At 36.3% G+C, this 21,696-nt stretch overlaps 1 protein-coding gene across 4 annotated transcripts in view; it reads right to left on the bottom strand.

Annotated features, from left to right (window-relative positions):
- The window catches only part of Cdc42bpa (CDC42 binding protein kinase alpha), a 205,275-nt gene that overhangs the window by 124,030 nt on the left and 59,549 nt on the right, over positions 1-21,696 (bottom strand). For all 4 annotated transcript variants that reach the window (XM_052201219.1, XM_052201217.1, XM_052201220.1 and 1 more), the window contains exons 3-5: positions 13,764-13,847; positions 10,068-10,163; positions 3,683-3,831 (exon numbers count right to left, since the gene is read on the bottom strand). In XM_052201219.1, coding sequence (XP_052057179.1) covers positions 3,683-3,831; positions 10,068-10,163; positions 13,764-13,847 — 329 coding nt within the window. The remainder of the gene's footprint in view (positions 1-3,682; positions 3,832-10,067; positions 10,164-13,763; positions 13,848-21,696) is intronic.

Here is a 21,696-nt window from a genome sequence, read left to right as displayed (position 1 = left end):
AAAATCATCCTTGAGTACCTCAGATAACTTTTGCTTCAAATGAACACATGTTCAGGAATGTAATAGTGGAAACAGCATTTACAGACTGACAATTTTACTATTTACTGTTCTCTTTTTCCTTTCTGAAAGCCCAGATTTCCTTCTGTTGCCATTTTTTCAAATTCTGAAGTATGTTGTTGAAGATTTCTTGTAAGGAAAAATCGGGGAAATGAATTCTTTAGAGTTTTCTACATGGTAAAATATCTAAAGTTACAGAAATAAATGGATACTGAATATGAATTGTAGACAGACAACTTTCTTGTCAATCATCTAAGAATATTCCACTGTCTCTAGCCTCTGTGTTTTGAAAGTGTCTGAAACCATTCATCTGTTCTCTCCAAACATAAAACCAGCTTTGAGGACTTCTTTATCTTTTGTACCCCCACAGTTTGATTATGATGTGCTAGCTTTTGTTTTCTTGTACTGAAACTGTTTGCTCCAATTTTAATTTTACAAATTTGCTTTATTTTTCCCAACATGAAAACTTTTGCCGCCCTGCCCCTCTCTCTCCTGCATGAGGATAATTTCCTTAATTTATATTCAAATTCCTGCTCCTGAAGGTCTTTAGCATATTTTTCTTCAAAATGCTGTATTTTTCTCTCTTAACAATGCCATGAGGATAAAGGCAGGATGAAAAGATGACCCAGAGGTTAAGAGCACTTGCTACTCCTGCAGTGAGCCTGAGTTCAGCTAGCAGCACCCACATGGTGACGTACAACCAGTTCCAGGAATTCTAACGCCCTCCAGGGTAACCAGGTAACGCCTGGTCTCAGAGAATACCAGGCATGACTGCGGTGCACATACATGCATGCAGGCAAATATGAATTGTATACAGACAACTTTCTTGTCAATCATCTAAGAATATTCCACTCATACATATAAATCTTTTTAAAAATTATACCCACTTATGTTAGGTTTAGGTTTGTTTATTTGGTTTGGTTTGTTTTTTCATACCTTCCCTTTCACTGAGGAGATATTTATCATTTCATTCATTTCAAATGTATTTTCTTTACTTTATGAATTCCATCAAAATTAAGTATTTTGTTAAGTAATTGATTGTTCTTGTATCTTGTCATTTTAGGATTTCTGTCAGTTGCTTTTTATTATTGTTGTTGTTTTGTTTATTATTTTCTCCTGAAACTGAGTTATAATTTCTTGATGGATTAATTTGAGGTTGAGATACATATAATGTATACTTTGGGTTATCAAAAGCTTCTGGAAAATCTAAAGTTTACCAAGCAATCAACCTCACTAGGAAAGCATCTTCAAATATATCCTAGAATATTAATGAACCTATTAAACACTGTATTAAGTAAAAGAGACCTGTCATAAAAAACTACATGTTATAGGATCTGATTTATATGAGAGGCCCAAATTTAGTACTATTTATGGAGCAGAAAGTTAATTAAAGTTTGCTTAGGACTAGGGAGTATTGAAACTGAGGTGAGAAGTTATGGTATGAGGTTTCTTTCTGAAGTAATGAAAATATTCTAAAATGATCCATGACAAAGGTTATATGTATTTGTGAATATACTTACACCATTATATACTATAAATGAATGAAGTATGTAGTATATGAATTATATCAATAGATCCATTTCAGAAGATTTTACAATTTAATCTCATAATTTTAAATAAACATTAGTGGAATACCAATGGCAGCTTATACAAAAAGATGAACATCTTTCCTCAGGTGACAAAAATTTAAAAATATAAGTCTTATGAACTAAAAACACAAAAGTAATTATTATCAAGAATAATAACTGATGCTATCAAATAAAATTAATAATGAGAAATGTATAGTTTTAGACTTTTTAAAAGCTACCTTTGAAGATTTAAAATGAAGTAACTCCTCATTTTTAATAATTAGTATTCTATTATTGTATGACTATATGGGCAAATATTTCAGCTAAGAACCTTTTTTTTTTTTTTTTTTTGGATGCAAAAACCAACAGGATTTTTATTTATTATCTAGCATGCTGGGCCGGCCTGCACCTGGAGACAGAACAAGAGTGCTCTGGGCTGTGCGGACCTTTTATACAGTTCTGGAGCAGCCGCCATTAGGCACAATGTGATTGGCAGAACAGTGTTACCTTTAAACTAATTGGTTGATAGGTAGGACTCTGGGCCTTTCCTAGCCACAGTGACCTCCCTGTGGTCTGAGGAATATAATTTAGCCTCTCCCTTCTGGGAGAGGGAACACTTGCCCTTCTGGGAGGGGCCAGTGTTCTATGACCTTTTCAAAGTTCCTGAGTTAACCCTTTCATTACCCCCCCTTTTCTGTGCATGCTTCAATTCTGAAGCAATTGCTGGTATTCTGATAGCTCATACTCCTGATCTTCTATATCTAATTCCTTGTATTTCTGCTTTAAGACCATTAACTGTACTGTACCTAAGTGTGTCTTAATAATAGCAACTAGGCAGTTCAAAATGTAGGGGCCAAGGGGTCCTAACAGGGTTAACAACCCTGAATGGTCTATATAAGAACAACACTCCTCAGCTAAGGCAGCACATAGCCCTCCTATCCTGCAGTACTACTGCTAAGAACCTTTTTAATAAAACTTTAAAATATTTGTATTAATTATTTGCAAGTTCCATATAATACATTTTGGTCATATACCCTGTGTGCCTCTTCCATATCCAGACTCACCATTCTACCTCATCCTAACTTCATGAAAACACTTTTTTTAAAGATTTAAAGAAAAGAAATTGTTGTCTCTGAAAATCTCATGTTATCACCTTCACACTAATTAACAATTTTAAAATATTATCTACTTTCTAGTATTATGTTTCTGTGTGAAATCTGTTGCCTAGTGCTGTACACAGTCGTGGAACATTTGTTCACCCAACATCCTAGAGCCCTAGGTTCTATCCCCAATAACAGGATTTAACAGAAGAAAAAAAAGAAAGAAAGAAAAAAGAAAAAGGTAAATCTAACAATATTTTCTAAGAAAGTCTTCTTGTGAAGGGTAGTATCTAGCACTATTGTCTCTGAAAACTTAGAAACAACGCAACAACAGAAGCCAGGGTAAGACCTTACTCCTTTCACAGCATCAGCTATTAGAATTCTGCTACTGGAATCAACATCATGGTTGTCTATATAAATTATGTATGTGCTGTCTGAGGCATGTGATCTCTGTCATCTAAAACTGACGAGGATAACCAAATGCAGCATTCTAACAGGATTAAAGCTTGTTTTCCTTTGTAGTCCTAGTCAGACTGTGTCTCTGATCGATGCCACTGGAACTGGCAGTGTAAACAGCAACCTTATAAGGTGTCTAAGACAAGGTCCCTGATGAGCCTGGAGCCCATTGGTTTGGCTAGACTGAATGCTCAGCTGTCTATTACTAGAGCTCTGCACTCCTCTCCCCCAGCAGGCACATGCTACTGTGTCCAGGTTACATAGTGCTGGGAATCAAATTCAGGCCTTCATCTTTGCTGTCTTCCCAGCCAAAATCTTCTCTTGAGAACAATAAAATATAAAACAAGTCTATAATTTATGGCCTAGAATTCTAAGTAATATCATCATATAAAAGCCAACCATAAGGAAACTGGATGCTGCATACTCCTTTTGGGAGGGATATTACATATAACTTCAATCATGAGTGTTCTAAGACTATCAATGACATATTGGCTAACTCACCTGTGAACATAGTGGAGCTGGTGAACTGAGTCAATGGCTATCACCATCTCAGCCAAGTAAAACCGAGCCATCTCTTCAGGCAATCTATCTTCAAATTTGCTGAGCAGAGTAAGTAAATCCCCACCAACATAATAATCCATAACCAGGTACTGTGAACAAAAATAGAATGTACTCAGTAAATAATTATGGTAAAGTTAATGTATGTAATGCATCCAGGAGTCAAATAGGACTAGGCTGAATACTTATTTAACTACTTGTGTGGTTAACTAACATTTAGGCATCTAAGACAATTATCAGTAATACTGTAAGACTTCTCAGTTTCATAAACAATGAAACAAATTTTTAAACCTTAGCATATAAGACAGGATTACAATTTTTCTGTTTTTGTCCTTTGCCAAGTAAATGACAGTATCACTCACTTACATAATGGATTTTTTCTCAAATATACATATATAAAAGTATACCCATTTTAGATATATGAGTGAGTGTATGTATGTGTGTATGTGTGTATGCTGTACTAAAGAAGAAGTAGAGGTATATATCAGAATGTTCACCAGACTGAGTTAGATAACAGATGATGCTATTGATTTTGTTACATTTTAGATTGTTTTCCAAATATATATTACTTATATATGCCCATATGCATATGGACCACTCAGAATGCCTTAATGTTACAATGATTTTTTTCTAAAGATGTGCTTTCAGCACACATGAGTGCCTGCATATATGTCTGTATACTGTGCGTGCCCAGTGCCTATGAAGCTCAGAGAAGGGTGTTAGGTCCACTGGAGCTAGAGTTACAGGCAGTTGTAAGCCACCATGTGGGTGCTGGGAACAAAAATCAGGTCCTCTGCCAGGGCAGCAAGCGTTCTTACCCACTAAGGCATCTTTCCAGCCCAAGAACTAACCAGCTAACAATATGATTTAAATTTGGCTTAAAAGTACTTTCATTAGGATACATGAAAATTATAAGCATAGAAAATGTCAAAGAAATTAGTTTTATACTTTTACAGCCTCAATGATTAGGGAAATTATATTTTAAGTACTGGTTTACAGTTTACTTGTTGTATCTACTAATCCTAATAGTTAATTACCTCTACCCCGAAGCTTATTAACAAGTTAATTCAATCTAATAAAATTCTATAGCATATCAGGTTGCAAGAAATGGAAACATGTGGAGAACAAACTTTATCTCTTAATTTAAAAGAAGCTCATTGAAAACTGTAGCAAGTAACACATTTTAAGACATAAAAAAAGTACAATTAAAATAGACTAATATTTATATACAGAACATAACTCATTTCTTAGTACATATTCACTGAGTACCACTTGGGATTATTATGTACCTAACATTGTGGACATGCTCATGGACTAAAGAAGGGAATGCCCTTCCTTCACCAAGGGTTTCTCTCTTGAAAGGGTTCCATCAGACTCCCAAAATATCTGAAAATACCACACAACACTGAATTGCTTTTTTCAAAAAAATATTATTTGATGGACAAAAGTCAAAATGAGGTTTCCCAAGTTATCATCTGTCTTCTAAGGATCTTTATCCACACAACTCTGTGCTTCCTTACCCCAGCCTAAAGCCCATTCCCTCACAAACCATCAGACAAAGCCTGATAAATATGCAAGTACTCCTACATATTTATCAGGCTTGATACTACATTTTCTTGCCTCCTAAATTGGGTTCATAGTCTTCCTTTACTTTGTTCTCAGAAGTAAGTTAGCTGTTAATAAGGTAGATCTATCAAGTTGGCAGGGAAAGGAAAAATCCACAAAACTCTCAAGAGAAAACCATTCTTTTTATCTAATTCAGCAGATTGAATTCAATAAACAAGGTATTTTTGAGACTATTACCTAGTAATTCTGTATGGAATCTATTCCTATCCGTATCCACTAGCAGCATCTTAATTCAGACCATTGCCTATCTGTAGAATTTACTGTCACAGGCTTATGATAAAAAGGGGTAGTTTCCACAATAATAAAAAAATAGAATCCAGAACTAGAAGAACAAATTAATTCACCAGTTCTACAAACAATTTCTAAGAGTACCTACTATGTAGTAACATCACACTCATCTGATGAAGGTAAAACAACTGAATAAGAATATACCAGAGAATTTATAATTTATGGAGAAACACAAATGAATGATCAGTCTCAGGGCATCAGGAATAAATGTAGGGAGTTGCTTGAGCCTCTTGAAGACTTCAGCTAGCTGTGGTGACCTGGGTCGCAATCCTGCTAGTGAGGCAGCTGAGGCAAGAAGAGCCCAAGTGAACGGCAGCCTGAGTTACTCAGCCAGATCATTGCAAACTTCAAAAAATACACAAAGAGCCAGAGCTACAGCTTTGTGTTAGAGCATTTACCTCACATGCATAAAACCCTGAGATAAGTCCCCCAGTGCCTGAAGTATGGGAACAAAAAAGAATCTAACCTTTGATTTTTTTTACCCCACTGGTTTGTCTAAAATTTATTTCTGTCAGTACAAAAAGTCTGGAATGCTATTATCTAAACTAACTAGCTAACTAACCTATTATTTTCTCTCATGTACTTGAGAAGTGCCTTCATCATATTTTAAGATCCCAGACACTGTCTTCTCCTGTGGTTGCCTATGTTTGTGTCAATATTGTTTGATCATTCTGAATAATTTCTTAATAAAACTACAGGTCTGATGGGACAGGTTTTTACTCATGAACTTAAAAATATCACCTAATAGGGTTAATTTTTTTAAACTCATTTAAATAAGCAAAATAAAAAAGAAGTAATGGTTCTAAAATAGATGAAGAAAACAGCACTAAAATAGTACAGTGCTTCCCAAATGTTTAGAAGACAATAAATCCAACAAAAATTAGGCTGAAAATATTAACAGAGATTTACAATCACTACCAGTCAAGTGATACATGGCCAACTTTCACAGTGCATCAAGAAATGAAACAGCAGCAGCAAGATACCAAGTGTGACCACGCCTTGGGTTGAGTAAGATGTAACACCATTCTTTGGAAAGGTCATTTCACAGGATAAAAACTTTAATTTTGGAATTGAGGATATAACTCAATCAGTAAGTTACTTGCTTGGCATGCATGCACTAAGGTCTGGATTCAATTCCTAACACTGCATAAACTGGACATGAAGACATTTAATTGATCATAACCCCCAGCACTCAAAAGTTACAAGCAAAAGGATCAGAAGGTCAAGGTGATGCTCGGCTACATAGCAGCTTAGAGGCCAGCTGAAATAAACCAATTATTTTATCTAGAACTGCTGATCTGAGCAACCTGATTACAATCAACATTTCAGACAGAGATGTTGGAACATCCCTGCAATCACAACACATGGGAAAGACGCTGAGGCAGGAGGATCACAAACTTAAGCCTAGACTAACATAGTGAAACACTGCTCAAAAAACAAACAAGCAATGAAACAAACAAAAGGTCCAATATGTAAGGAAGTACCAAGCTCTAGACCCAGTAAGAACTCTATTTCAGGCTGATACATAATTCAGTGGCTATACCATCCACAAATCAAATTCTAACATGCACAAGGTCCTAAGTTTGAGATGTACTACTCTTCCCTAAACTCTACATAGTATTGCAAGGGAACAATACTCATACAATAAGAAGAAAAAAAGGCTGCAGCACCGAGAATTCAAGACTGGCTTGAATAAGAACATATAAGAAAAAGAATTCCACTAACTCATAATAGTCAAAGACAAAAGGATTTCACGCATCAGTGTTTAACACAGCAGCTTTGACTATAATGAGTTTTCTTAAGAAAAACTATTCTATGCACACCTTAGTACACATTAAACTGCGTTATCTTCTGCTTAAGCACATGAAAAGCATTCTTGGTTTAAACACTATACTTTTCACAGTATGCATATAGATTAGAAATCTATGATGAAAATCCAAATTATCTAACACAAATTTCTTGAGTTATACAGCACTACTAATGTTTGATTATACTTAAAGAATAATTAAAAGGTACTTTGAGGAGCCTGAACCATACAGACAGGAGTCTAGCATGGCTATCCTCTAAGAGGCTCCACTGAGCATCTAAGTCAGACAGATGCAGACACCCACAGCCAAACCGTGGATGAAGATTGGGGACGCTTATGGAAGAATAGGAGGAGGAATTGTGGCCCCTGAGGGGATAGGAACTCCATAGGAAGACCAACAGAGTCAACTAGCCTGGACATACATGGGTTGGACCCAGGCCTCCCTGCACAGATATAGCAGATGTGCAGTTTGGTCTTCATGTAGATCCCAAATAACTGGAGTGGGCCTATCCCAAAAGTTATGTGTTGTGGGATATGTACTTCTAGCTAGGCTGGCTTGTCTGACCTCAGTGGGAGAGGATGCACCTAGCCCTGCAGAGGCTTGATGTGCCAGGGGAGGGGGATACCCAGGGTAGTCCCTACCCACTAAGAAGAGATGCCAGGTATAGGAGAAGAATTGTGGGAGGGGTGATTTGGAGGGGTGCAGTGATCGGGATGTAAAGTGACTAAGTAAAATAATAATAACAACAACAATAATAATAATAATAATAATTTATTTGAAAAAAGGTACTTTGCAAAATAAATATCTTTAATACCTGTTTTTGTTTGGGTATCTAAAATTAGATTTATCTATATTCTTAAACTGTTTTGTTTTCTTTCTTTTCTGTTTTGTTTTCTAATACCCTTTAAAGATGTGTTTCTTTACATGAATGAGTTAACATGTTCCCTGAGTGTATGCATGTGCACCACAAGTGTCCAGGTACCCATAAGAGTCAAAAAAGAGAGTATTTCCTCTGGAGCTGGAGTTCTAGGCAGCTGTAAGCTGCCCACTGTAGTTTCTGGGAATTAAACTCAGGTCTGAAGTTTTAAATGCTTAAAAAAATGCCTCTGATAATAACTAAGACTTCTGAATTCTAACTTTTGTAAATGAGAATTTTTATTTTGATCCTCTTTGAAATATTGTTACTTCTATTCCAATTAATATAACTAAAAATATACAGATTATTGGCTCAGAGAAAATCACTGAAGAAAAAATATAAATCCTAAAATCTCATGCAAAGAATGCAAATCAGACTAAATAACTCAGAAGACACAAGGTAAGTAATAGCAGCTCAGATTTCTTTCCTCATCTTAACACTTTTGGCAAATTTTTGCTCTTTGAAATTTGGCATTTGGGAGGCTGAGGGAATGGCCACAGTAAGAGTAGTTGATGCTCTTGCAGAGGACCCAGAATTTATTCCCAGCACCCAAATTGGAGACTCATGATTTAAAATCACTTTTTTATATTTACTTATATATTTATAACAAAATGTAGATTTTTTTAAGCAATGCATAAAATCACAATGATAATTCTATCTCCAAAAGAATGTACTGACAGAACTTTATTACTTTCTATTTCATTCACTCTGCTACTGAACAGTGAACACATGCAAAGCTTTACCCTGTCATTGACAGACGATTCTGACTACAAATCGCATGCCACATGTGATGTGTGATGGTGTCAGAGCTGACATGATGGTGACAGAGCTGCCTTTGAGTCACTTCTGCTCCTGCAATTAGCCCACAAAAATCTCCCTGGCTCACCAAGTTGGACTGTGGTGGTACTGGTACTTCAGTGTGTCATCTGTTCCCCATCTAAAGTAAGCAGAAGTGTGCACAGCTCCCAGACTCCTAAACCTGCCCCCCACCCCATGCTTTCTTATCTAGTTGTCAAGTCTGGTACATAGCAACACCTCAAGACATGAATACATTCCTTAAAGATATAAACCTGGAAATAAAAATGGATCAAAAACTGAAAAACTTTGAATAGCAGGTCAAGGGGTTACATGCTCAACTGGAACAAACTCAACTTATTTATCCTTTAACATTCACTTCCTCGTTTCTAGTGTCTCTAGTCAAGTGGTACAGATTCTAAGATTTTGAATTTTCTCTAAGTTCCTCCCAAGCTTTTATGAAGTGGTCCATGATGACAATATAAATGTGTCTCAACTTAATATAGCACATGGTCACTTTGAAAAGTGTGTACTTTTAAAAATCAGAGCATTACTAATAAAATACATTGGGAGAGTCATAAAGAAAAAAACTCTCAAACTCATGCCTATAGAATTTAAAAGAAGGAAATTAAAACAGACTGGATTTAGTTTGAGATTTCTAATTTAAAAGCACAAGCAAATTCAATAAAAGAACAAATTTCTCAGACAAAAAAGTCTCATACCAAGGAGCTACATGCTCAAATGTACTAGGTACTAATACCAAGTATACTACTGACGTTCTATGAAATGCAGTAATTTTTCTATTTTAGAAAACATCTATATTTAAGAAATACTTTAAAACATAATGCTAAAGTTGGCCAACAAAGGACTACGAATATAAAAATATACTACTTACTAAGTTATTGTCATCCTGAAAAGCATAGTGCAGAGTGGTTATCCACTTATTGTCTCCATTTACCAACACATCCCTCTCTTCACGAAAGCATGCTGTCTGGAAGGGAAAGAAAATGTTTTAAAGAATATTTTTACACAAACCTAGAAAACACTATTGTAAACGATTGCTCAAAATGTATATCACAGTCTTAAAAGTTTAATACTTTTTAGAATTGTTATAGTCCAAAACAGAAAAATTCACAAAATTATTTAACTTAATCACAGGCCAACCTGTTAACCAGATAATATAAATGTCCGATTTTGCTGTGCCGTATGTTGTGACCATATGTTGTTAAAGACATAAAAAAGGATGGCCAGAGTAAGTGTGTGCTGTAGTGCTTAGGACTGAACTGAAGTCTGCACATGGGTACAATCTCTGTACTCAGGAGCTATGGCCTCAGCTCTTACAGTTGGTAATGGTTACCCACGAGGGAGAGGAAGTACATGGCATGCTCACGTATGTACATGGCATGCTCATGTATGTACTCACAAGACTTATTTGGATAAGCAGAATTGCCAAAGCCAGGAAATAAATGGCAACATCAGAGAAAACACTAAAAAAGTAAATCTCAACCATCTGAAGTGGTAAGTTAAACTGTCAATCAAGTTACTAAATCTGTGACATTATTCTTAGATCACTTTAGAAGAAAATGAAATCATGCTACCTACTTCCTACTAAGTCCCGCTATAAAGCTTAGCTGAAATCAGAGTATGGTTCTTAATATTTTAGAAGGATGATGAAACCCAAGAAACCCCTTTCCTAGCTTTATCTTAAATAACAGTAACCTGAGATTTTAAAGACAATTCAGATGGAATCTAGTAAGCAATCACTTCACTTGATTGACAATTCTAAACTAAACAAAACTCTGTTGACATTAGTCAAAACAACAAATTAAACTGTAAATTATAATTTATCCTAAATTACTCAGTAAAAAAGAAAGTTGTAAAAGGTAATTTATAATAAACTATGATATAAAATTTCAAACATATGGAAGTAGAGAGATTGATTTAATTCCTTCTCCCCACATCCCATCACTCAATTTCAACAACTATTTTATTACCCAATCTTATTTCATTACACTTCACATACTTAGCACCATCCTCAGTTCCACTGGTGCACAAACATACACATACATACTTTATAGAGACAGTCTCAGGCATTATGTAAATTTTTAACTATTAAGCTATTCTTTTTGAAGCATGGGTATTAGGTAGATATAAGTCACACTCCAGCTAAAATTGTCCTCAGGTGGGTATGTCAGCTGGGAAAGATACTACTGGTATCTAGTAGGAAGAAGGCAGGATAATTCCCTATACAATACACAGAACAGCTTCCACAGGAAATATCCAAGTATCAACAGTGGCCCTGCTAAGAGAATCTGTTCCTGAGTGGTATTAAACCATGATAAATGGTTGTTCTGGTGGTGTGAAGGGGCTACAGAAATTCAATCATATTTTCTGAAGGAAAAATTTCATATCTAAAGAAAATGGGTTTTTTGATTTTCTGGGTTTTAGAGGGGGTGGGGGTTGCTGTTGTTGTTATTGTTGTTTTAAATTCCCTCATGATTTGAGTTCCTAAAACACAATGAACAAAAGGTGATGACCTACAATCACAGTGCTCAAAAAGTGAAAGCAAGAAGATATGAGCTTAAGGCCAACCTTGGCTAACCAGAAAACTTTGTATGTCTGCACAAAACAACACCTCACACCACAACAAAAGGGTTACTAGGACGGCAAAGCTAACTTAAATGTAGTTTCTCCTTTTTCCAACTAACCTGGGCTCATAGAGGCTCAGAGACCCGCGGACCGACCTAGATCCTCTGCACGCATGGTACAGTTGTGTAGCCTGGTCTTCCTGTGGGACGCCTAGCAGGGGCAGCAGGGGCTGTCTCTGACTCTTGCCTGCTTTTTGGACCCCTGTCCAGCCTTAATAGGAAAGGAGGTGTCTAGTCTTACTGCAATTTGATATGGCATGTTTGGTTGCTATCCATGGGAGGCATGCTCTTTTCTGAAGAAAAACTAGGAGTGGATTTTGGGGAATGAGGGGGAACTGGGAGGAGAGAAAGAAATGGAAACTGGTTGGGATGTAATATATGAAAGGAGAATTGAAAATAAAAACAAAAGAATTCCTATGTTGAAACAGAAGTTAAATGAGATCCATTCAAAAAGGATAATTCTGCAAAGTTGTCATAGAACTATTTAGAACTTACATAAAATACATTCATCAAATTTGCAATAATATACAGCATATCAAAATTTCATGCATGTGCACTCAAGATAGCCCAGCCAGTAAAAAGTCTGATGCCGAGTCTAGTCCCTAGATATCATGAAGGAAAATAAAATAACCTCCTCAAGTTGTCCTTTGACAACAAGACCCGTGGCAGGTATGTGCCTGTACTGATCCATACATATCATGCACATGTACACTCACATAATAATAATAATAATAATAATAATAATAATAATAATAATAATAATAGACAAAATCAGTAGTCAAAAATACAAAGTATACTAATGATTATACCTAGATACCTAGTCTGGCTTCTTATTTCTTGAAAATAAAAATAAAGGCTTTTCTCCTTCATAAAATACTGTTACAGAGAAATCTTTTCAAATAATAATAGAATATTAAGTCTAACTTTTCACTTTGAAAACTAAATGGAATTTTAAATATAAAAATCTTTTAAAATTTCCATTTTTTATAGAAGAGCATAAAATTCATTGTTTTTTGTTTGTGAAAAGTTCTCCTTGTGGCCCAGGCTAGCCTTGAATTTGCTATAAAACTTAGGACAAACTGAAATTTTTAATCTTTCTGCCTCTACCTCCTAAATGTTAGATGGGCCCAGTAACTTTTAAATTTCTTTCAAGTATATAGTTTAGCATATATTTGATGGCCACATACACCAAAAAAAACAAAAACAAAAACAGAAACAAAAAACAAAAAAAATGAGATACATTAACTTTTAAGAAGTCAAAGCTTTAATATAACAAAAAAATTATATGCTAACACCTGTTAATTGGCAAGTATGCTGAAACGTACACACCGCCACATACTCTTAAAACATTTATTTAAGCAATAGCTTCTAACATTTAAATATATTTCCCACCCCAACACCAGAATTTCCACTAAAGTGAGTTTAACTTGGAAGATGTTAAAGTTGTAACATGCAAACAACCTACAAAATCCTAAAATTATCCTAAGATCCCTTTACAAACTGGAGATCTCAGGGCAACCACAGCAAGATCTGTGATTAAGAGCGCTTCATACTTCCTCTACCTTTATATCTGTTTACATGCTGACTGCCTATGTGTGGAAGTGTACACATGTGTGCATGCATATGCATGCTTAGGTTCCTCAGAGCAAGCTCACCTCACAGCCCCACACTGGCTGCACTCTGCAGTCACATGGCTGGACCTGATAACCTTTTCTTCTTTCATTTTGAAATTTCTTTTTCACAAACACACGAAGTTAATTTTGGTGAAAAGCTTAAATGCACTAATAATTTGAGTCCCCCTTGCTACATATTCAGACTATACACAAGCTCAAAAAAGTACTCAAAGCTTCATGTACAAAGATTTTTCTGACCAACATGTTTTACAACAGTCTAAATGAAAAGCAGCCTCAGTGCCATCAACTGCTGCAACATAGAAGACTTACCTCAGCTCTCTTCAGCATTTCCCACTTGTTCAGAATTTTCATGGCAAATACTTTATCTGCATTTTTTAGTTTAACTACAGCAACCTAGAAAAGATAATGGAAATACAACTTTTAAAATATGGCCAAAAAAGCTTACTTTATCCATTTCCATTTTCCTCTCTGTAAGAAAAAAATAAATACCAATTATCAATTATTTCAATGCTGCTCAATTCTAAGATCCTAAATTAAATAATGTCAAATTTAAAAGTTACATTAGTGAACATACGCCAAGTAAATGATTGTATTTGTCAATAGTGTCTGCTGCTTATTATACATTATATCTTCCTTTCCAAATTTTCTACACAAGAATTTAAACTCAGCATCTATTATTGAGAAACTAACCAAGATAAACAATTATGAAAGCAGTTGGTCTTATGAGCTAATGATGCCAGATTCCCGCAGGTGTCAGAGAATGCAGCTATCAAAGGAGAGATGTTCTGGGGGTGAGGGGATCAAGCAATACAAAATAAACTGAAGACGATAAAGCCTTTGGTCCACATTCTTGCTGACCATGCATATATTCCAATTCATTCTTTTCTTCCCTTCCCCAATTTCCACCAAAGAGCAGTTATGACTAACAGTTTTATAAACTGTGAACTGTACATGTCCTTTCCAACAATAAAAATGTAGCAAATCCTTATTTTATATATCCACTTACAGATCAAAAAATAAGACTATTCTCACTGTTAACAAACTAATTACACTTCTGTTTCCAACAATGTTTCCGTTTAAATAATCTCCTAGGGCCCTTCTAGCTTGTTAGGTCTGTTTTGGGGCTGAAACTAAACTACAGAAAAGGAAAGCAAATATTCATGGACACATTTCCAGTAACTGAGAGGCACCACTGGAGAAAACAAATACTGTCTGCCACAGTTTGGATACTAGGTGCCCCTCAAATGTCTATATGGTAGTAAAGGTTTGGTCCCCAATATAGCACTTTATTTTATATAGCTTAACAATATACTGCCTCACCACAGGCCCAAAGGCAGAGAGCTAACTGATTACACACTGAACTCTCCAAAACCGTAAGTATAAATGTATCTTTCATCCACCAAGAGTTAACTGTCTCCAAGGCTTACTGCTGAACAAGCTCACCCTTTCTAGTTCTTTCTGAACTCTGGCTGGCTGTTTGAACTCAGCTGTTCTGGCTCAAACTCCTCAGATTTTGAAGTCAGATGCTGACTGATTCAATCTGGCTTCTCTCAGCTTTCACTGAATTGCTTTGCCTCTGACTGCATGAACCAAATCTTTCTCTGGTTCATCACTTTGCCCTTCTATTAGCTTCACTTTCAACTATGGCTGCTTCCTTCTACAAACTAACATTATCTTTATTGTTTGGGATTAAAAGGTGTGTCTGTATTCCAGCCAGATCAAACAGTAATCTAGGGTGTGTCTGCATTCCAGACAACTGGATCATATCTTTGGATGTGATACCTTGCTAGAGCATTCATGTTGCTGGATTAAAATTTCTCTACACATAGGTCAAAATAAATTTTTTATAAGTGAATTATTTGCAGGGGTGGGGAGTGGGGACATCCACATGGATACAGGGGTTGGGGAGGAGGTACGGGACATGGAACAGTCACAGGGTAGACAGAGGTGTGTGGGGGGATAAAATATGGAGTGTAAAAAATTAATAAAAAACGTGAATTATTTAAGGTATTTTGTTATAGTAATGGGATGCTAACATCACAATATCCTATTGTACAGGCAAGAAAAATAAATGCACAGATCCTTTGAAGAAGTATTTCCAAGGATTAAAAAAATAGATTTAAATCCAAGTTCTAATTTCTTAATATGTTTTAGTAGCAAATGTGCATATTAAGAATATGTCATTCGTATCTAGATCATATTGCTATTAAGGTAGTATGATGACATAATTAAAATCGGTGCATAACATCTCTCATTAGCTGTCATAAACAGTTACATCATCAATTAAGATGGTAGAAGTCAGACCGATGGCTCAGTAAAAAGATCTAGCCGTGCAAGCAAGCCTAATGAATTGAATTCAGTCCTGAACCCCTGTGAAAAGCCTGATGTGTTGGTGCACAGCAGTCATCTCAACATTTCTATAGCAATATGGGAGCATGAACAGGAGAATCATTCAGAAGATTCCAGGCCGGTAGTCTTAAGTACACTGTACAGCAGCAAAGACCAGAGACCCTGTGTCAATAACACAGAAGGTAAGAACTGTCTCTCAAATTGTCCTCTAACCTCAGCATGTCCAACAATACAGTGAGTGCTCAAATGCCAAGCATTATGCTAAGTTTGACCTGGCTCTACAATCCATCAACTGCAATCCCAAAAGCCAAAATACTTCATAACTCACTTAGCAGTATGTGATAAAACCAGATTATTCACATTTTTTCCTTAATCTCTCTTACTGTAAAACAAAACAAAACAAAACAAAAACCCCATGCTTTACTTCAGAATCATGAACAGACTTGCTATGGAGTGCTGCTTCAAGCCTTGACAGGGTGATTTGAAAGTATTTGCACTAAATTACCTTCTAAGAGTCCCAGAATATTAGACTGAGAACAAGCTTAGCTATGTGACAGACAGCTCACAGAAGAGGTGACAGTCAAGAGTGGCCAGTGCCCACTGAACACTCCAACACATAGCTAGCACTTATTGGGGGTGTCCAGAAGATGGTGGCAGAACAGAATCTGTAGCCAGACTACTGGTTTTAAATCTTAGCTTTATCATTTAACTGTATAATTCTAGGTTTTTTTCTTTAAAGCAGTTGTCTTTCAATGTTTCAGTTTTCTCATAAATAGTGAGTTTAATAAATGCACTAACCTTATATAGATGTAGCAAAGATCAAAATAATTAATATGCATATAAAATGCTTACTACAAGGTCTGGTATCCAGCTAAGTATTCAGTAGGTGTGAGCTGACACCGTGAGTCTATATTAAGCACCCACTCTCCCCATCTCCTAACTGCTACTTGTTCATCTATTACTATTATGCGGCAGCCAATACATCTCACAATCCTTCAGAACTAAAGAGAAACAGCTCTTCAATTTCTAGCTTTATGTTTATAACTGTGACAGAAATTCCTTGAATTTGAAATATCTACATACAAATTAAAAGCTAAGTCATAAAGTTCAACATAGTATGGTTTTCAGTAATAAAGAACTTAAATATTCTAGAAGAGGAAATGAACAAAAGACAATAAACAAACAGAGAATTATTCATGTGACTGGAGAAATGTTAAGAATATTATTTGAAAAAAAAGAATACTATTTGATAGAGAAAAGCTCATGCTCACAATATGCGAGACATAAGTTTATAAAACATTTTAGATCATAATTTTTATATGTGTACATAAATCTTAAATGCCTGTGCCATATATTAAAATGATAAACATGAAAATAATAGAACATGAAATACTTCTAACGTTCTTCAGAGGTAAAATTTTTTTTATTTGCCTTTCTGCCTATTCTGTGGGATACCACATAGCCCTCATCTTGGTCACGACATGAACACTAGCTATACATGTGGTGGTGTACGGTAAGGACCAACAAGAAACTCAGGCCACACATGTGCATGGTGGTAAGGAAGACCAGGCCACTGCAGAGGATAAAACACTCTCAACAATACTTTAAAACAGTTTCATGAGCTGCCTAAAAACTTTTTGGAATGATATGTGGTTTAAGGAAATAACAGCTCAAGAAACATTTCAGAATTATCAAGTTGATGCCACGATAAAAAAAAGATTATGAAGCTTCCAAAGTGATCACTGATCTACCCCTTGCTCTTAAAACTACAAATTATTTCTGTGTTCATGGCAGTAGAAAAACAGCAAAAATAAACTTGTCTCAGAACTCCCACTTTAGACCCTGTATTTCAAAGTAGAAAAGTCAATTGTCACAAGAAGACGGCATTTTACGATGTACTGCTTTAGAGTAGGGTGTGTAGCCCAGTACTGGAACACTTGCATAGCAAACACAACACTCTGGGTTCCATGCCCAACACACACATACACACACACACACACATGCACACACACAAATTAGTATGGACTTAAAATTATACAGAAAAAAGATACATTTCTAAAACATCACAGACGATTTTAATTCTTTCTAGTAAACAGTCTTTGGTGTTAGAAAACCTGCACACAATACAAAAATGATCAGCATGTGACAAATCTAAACTAATCTGCTGTGTATCACTGTGTGAGGCTAGAGCTTCTAGAGTAAGAATGGCCACACTCTATTTCATGGATTTCAATATCCAAGCAGTTATGCATTTTTGTATGAAATTCAGAAATCTAGCCTACCTCTGACATAGCCAGAATTCACCACAGCATCTCTTCTAGATCAATAAACCTTGCCATCATGCCTTCCTTACCGACCTTTCTACTGTCCTCATTCACCACAATCTATTCTCAACAGTACAAACACAATGTTAAGATGTAGTTCAGGTGAAATCTTTCTTTTGATCCAAACTTCTAATGATTTCCTAAAGTTAGAAAGAAGTCAAAGTCCTTATTCTAAACTGTACGGCCTGCCAGCCTCAGCCTCCTTGGCCACTACACCTCATCTTTAGCTCACTTCAGCTCCAGCCATAATGCCCACCCTGCACAGTCCCACCTTAGGACCTTTGCAGCTATTTTCCCCCAGCCCTAGAATACTTCATCTCCACAAGGCCACTGTTGTCTCTCTCCCTCACTAAAATGTCTCTACATCCTGTGAGACATTCTATTACATTCCTTTGCTTCCTTTTCCCCTTAACTCTTATAATTATTTAGCATAATTTATATACACACACCACATAGTCTGACCATGTACATGCTTACTTGAGAGTTAGGAATTTCTACCTTTGTGTTCACTAACATATATGGTCAGTGCCAAGGAGTCAACAAGTAATAACTTAGTAAATACATGCTGGAGAGACGAATGCTTTGTAACTCACATGGGTAAATACTCGTGGAAGATTACAAGCGATCAATATTCTTATGTGTAAATATACTATGGTGTGGATGTTGAAATCTAGAAATTAGGCTGGTGACAAGCTGTCTTTTGCATGATCTATTGAGCCTGTAGTCTGTCTCACACTGCTCCCCTATCAGGCTCTCAAAGTTTCACCTTTGAAAGCAGGATTTTACTGTGTAGCTATTGACTATTTATTGTTTTAAATCTTTCTTTCCTTTTTAGTTTCTCTTATTTTTACTAATAATACTAAAAGCACTTACTTCTGAAAAAGCTTGTATTACATATGCTAATGCACTGCATATGCTACCCATTTGATCCCTACCCCAGTCTAAAGGATGTTCTAAACCCTCACTTAAAAAACAAAACAGTGAGCCAGGCTGTTGTGGTGGAGCATGCCTCTAACTCCAGCACTTGGGAGGCAGAGGCAAGCAGACAGCTTCCAGTCCAAGATTAGCCTGGTCTTTACATAGGGAATTCCAATACAGCCAGAGCTACATACCAAGATCATGTCTCAAAAACAAAAAAAACAAAATAGAGGGCAAACTGGACTATATAACGCATTCCAGGCCAGCATTCCAGCATGCACTGCAGAGAAAGCACTGTCTCAAACAAACAACAAACTGAAAAACTATTCTGTAAATAGTCAATCATATTATTACTAAAGAAATTTTAGGGCCAGGGGTGTGGCTCTATGGAAGGACTAGCCTAACATACATGAGACCCTAGGTTCAATTCCTAGCACTAGGAAAAAAAGAAGAAAGAAAGAAAGAAAGGAAAGAAAGAAAGAAAGGAAAGAAAGAAAGAAAGGAAAGAAAGAGAGAGAGAGAAGAAAGAAAGAAAGAAAGAAAGAAAGAAAGAAAGAAAGAAAGAAAGAAAGAAAGAAAGAAACTAAAATCTAAAATCTCTATAAACCATTTACTAAACAGCCAGAAATGTGCTCTTGATAAAAACAAAACAAAACAAAACAAAATTTATACACAGAGCAGCAATAGCCAAACTATTTAAAATTAGTACATCCTGGGCATCAACAAATTAAACAGACAGAGATTATAAAATACGACATGCCCATGGCTGTGGGTCCTTTGTACTACAGACCAGCATCATCAAAGGGAAAGCATGCACTACATTGAGTTTCCTCTCCCAGGAGTCTCAGGAGAACCTGAGCCAAAGACACTTTAGAAAAAAGTAAATGCCTACAGGTATTCTTCCCTTTCAGGCCCTAGTACTAAGCTATTTGGACAAATAAGGAACCAGGTAACGAGAGGAAGCAAGCTAATTAAAAGCTTTTGACACCTGAAGCAGGGGTAGCAGGCCAAAGCAGCAAGCTTTCACAACAAGCTCTGAAGCCCAGAGGCCTGGAAGCTGCCGGAGCAAGGCTGGAGCAGGCAGAAGCGGTGAGCCACCAGGAAGCTGTGGACAGGTAACACCCAGGGCGTAAGTTAAAGGTTTTCCTGAAAGCAAAAAGGAAAACCCAGCGTTAAGTTAAGTAGTAACTGACATGAATGTGTTGTAGAGAGAAGATTCTTAACTCACAGAGCTGCCAAATTTCAGCTGCACCTTACTCCTTATTGTTTCCCATGGTGTATGTATTTCTTATAATAGTTTTCAAAACTAATTTATTTTCATGGTTTGTCTGTCTATTACAAAAAGCATAATTGATAGGAGGAAAAAGTACCAAAGTGACAGAATTGTTCCTATCAGATATACATGCCAGAGGTGAGCCTGTCCATTGAGCCTGGTAGAACACAAAGTACTTCAAAGGAAATAATTACCTGTTTAGGGTCTGTGCGTTCTTAAAACTTAGCTTGTAAAAGCCACAGAATATGTATGTGCAGAGAAGAGTTTGCATTAGGAATGAATATGAAGAATACTTAGTATCTCTAAGTATAAAGGGGACTTTGTCTTAAAATAGTACCAAAAAATCATCAGTGATCTATGTGTGGTTTTTACTGTACATAGATTAATGAATACACATATAGAACAAGTATGTATCAAAAAAAGAAAGATATCTTCTCATGTTAAATCTCAAACACTTTCAGGCATGAATTAAGCACTCTGATTTGCCTAGGGAGGTCTCTGTGTCAGTGTCTGTGACTAACTCAACTGACTCTAGGCTATCTGCTGCTCCAAACTCCCCTGCACTGCACTGCAGTCTAAATCCTCCAGGCAGTAGGGCTATGGGCACATCTGTCTGTCCCTACCTATTTGACTCTCTTATCCTAGTGAGGAATCATAATCCTACAGTACTTCAACCTCTTTGTCAGTCCCTTCTGTGAAGTAACTATAGTTTATTATTGCTTCCCTTTTCCAGTTGCTCAGCCTCAGATGAGCCTGTAAGTACCAGTCCAGGCAGCCTTTGTCCCAATGTTCTGACGTGCCACGTGCTACCAATGTCCTACTCACTCTGATGCCCACAATTACCAAACATGATATCGAGATGCCCACACTCCTTTATATCACATTTAAATGCTCCCATGTTTCCAAAAACCTTTCTCCTTCTCCTTTTGAACCCCAGAAAAGTGTCCCTATCACTCCTCAAGGATGACAGTACCTTTGAAATCTTGATCCCAGCCCCTCCCCATCTTCTCTTTTGTTGTTCTTGTCCCATTAAAATTCCTTTCCGGCTTTTAGTCTCCCATTTTTCTGGTTCTACATGTCAACTGAAAAACTTTTCCAAGACCTTCCTTCCAAAACCAAAGTTAAAAAAAAAAAACAACAAAAGTGTCATTGCCATTCCAGCATCTCCTAAGGAACTGACATGGTGCCCCTTCTCATAAATGCCACTGTTCTACAAAGCACATTTTAGTGTAGCATTTCCCTACTTCTTCTAACTGTTCATTATTTTTTCTTTTCATTTGAAGAAAATAAGTTTGAAAGTAAATTTTAAAATTCCATATAATGGACTTTATACACAAAAACACAAAAAGTTAGGTTTACAGAGAGAGAAAAAATATTT

Source organism: Apodemus sylvaticus, chromosome 12 (genome assembly GCF_947179515.1).
Source record: "Apodemus sylvaticus chromosome 12, mApoSyl1.1, whole genome shotgun sequence".
Taxonomy (NCBI): domain Eukaryota; kingdom Metazoa; phylum Chordata; class Mammalia; order Rodentia; family Muridae; genus Apodemus; species Apodemus sylvaticus.
The sequence above is the reverse complement of the archived record's forward strand: the minus strand, read 5'-3'. Positions and strand labels throughout refer to the sequence as shown.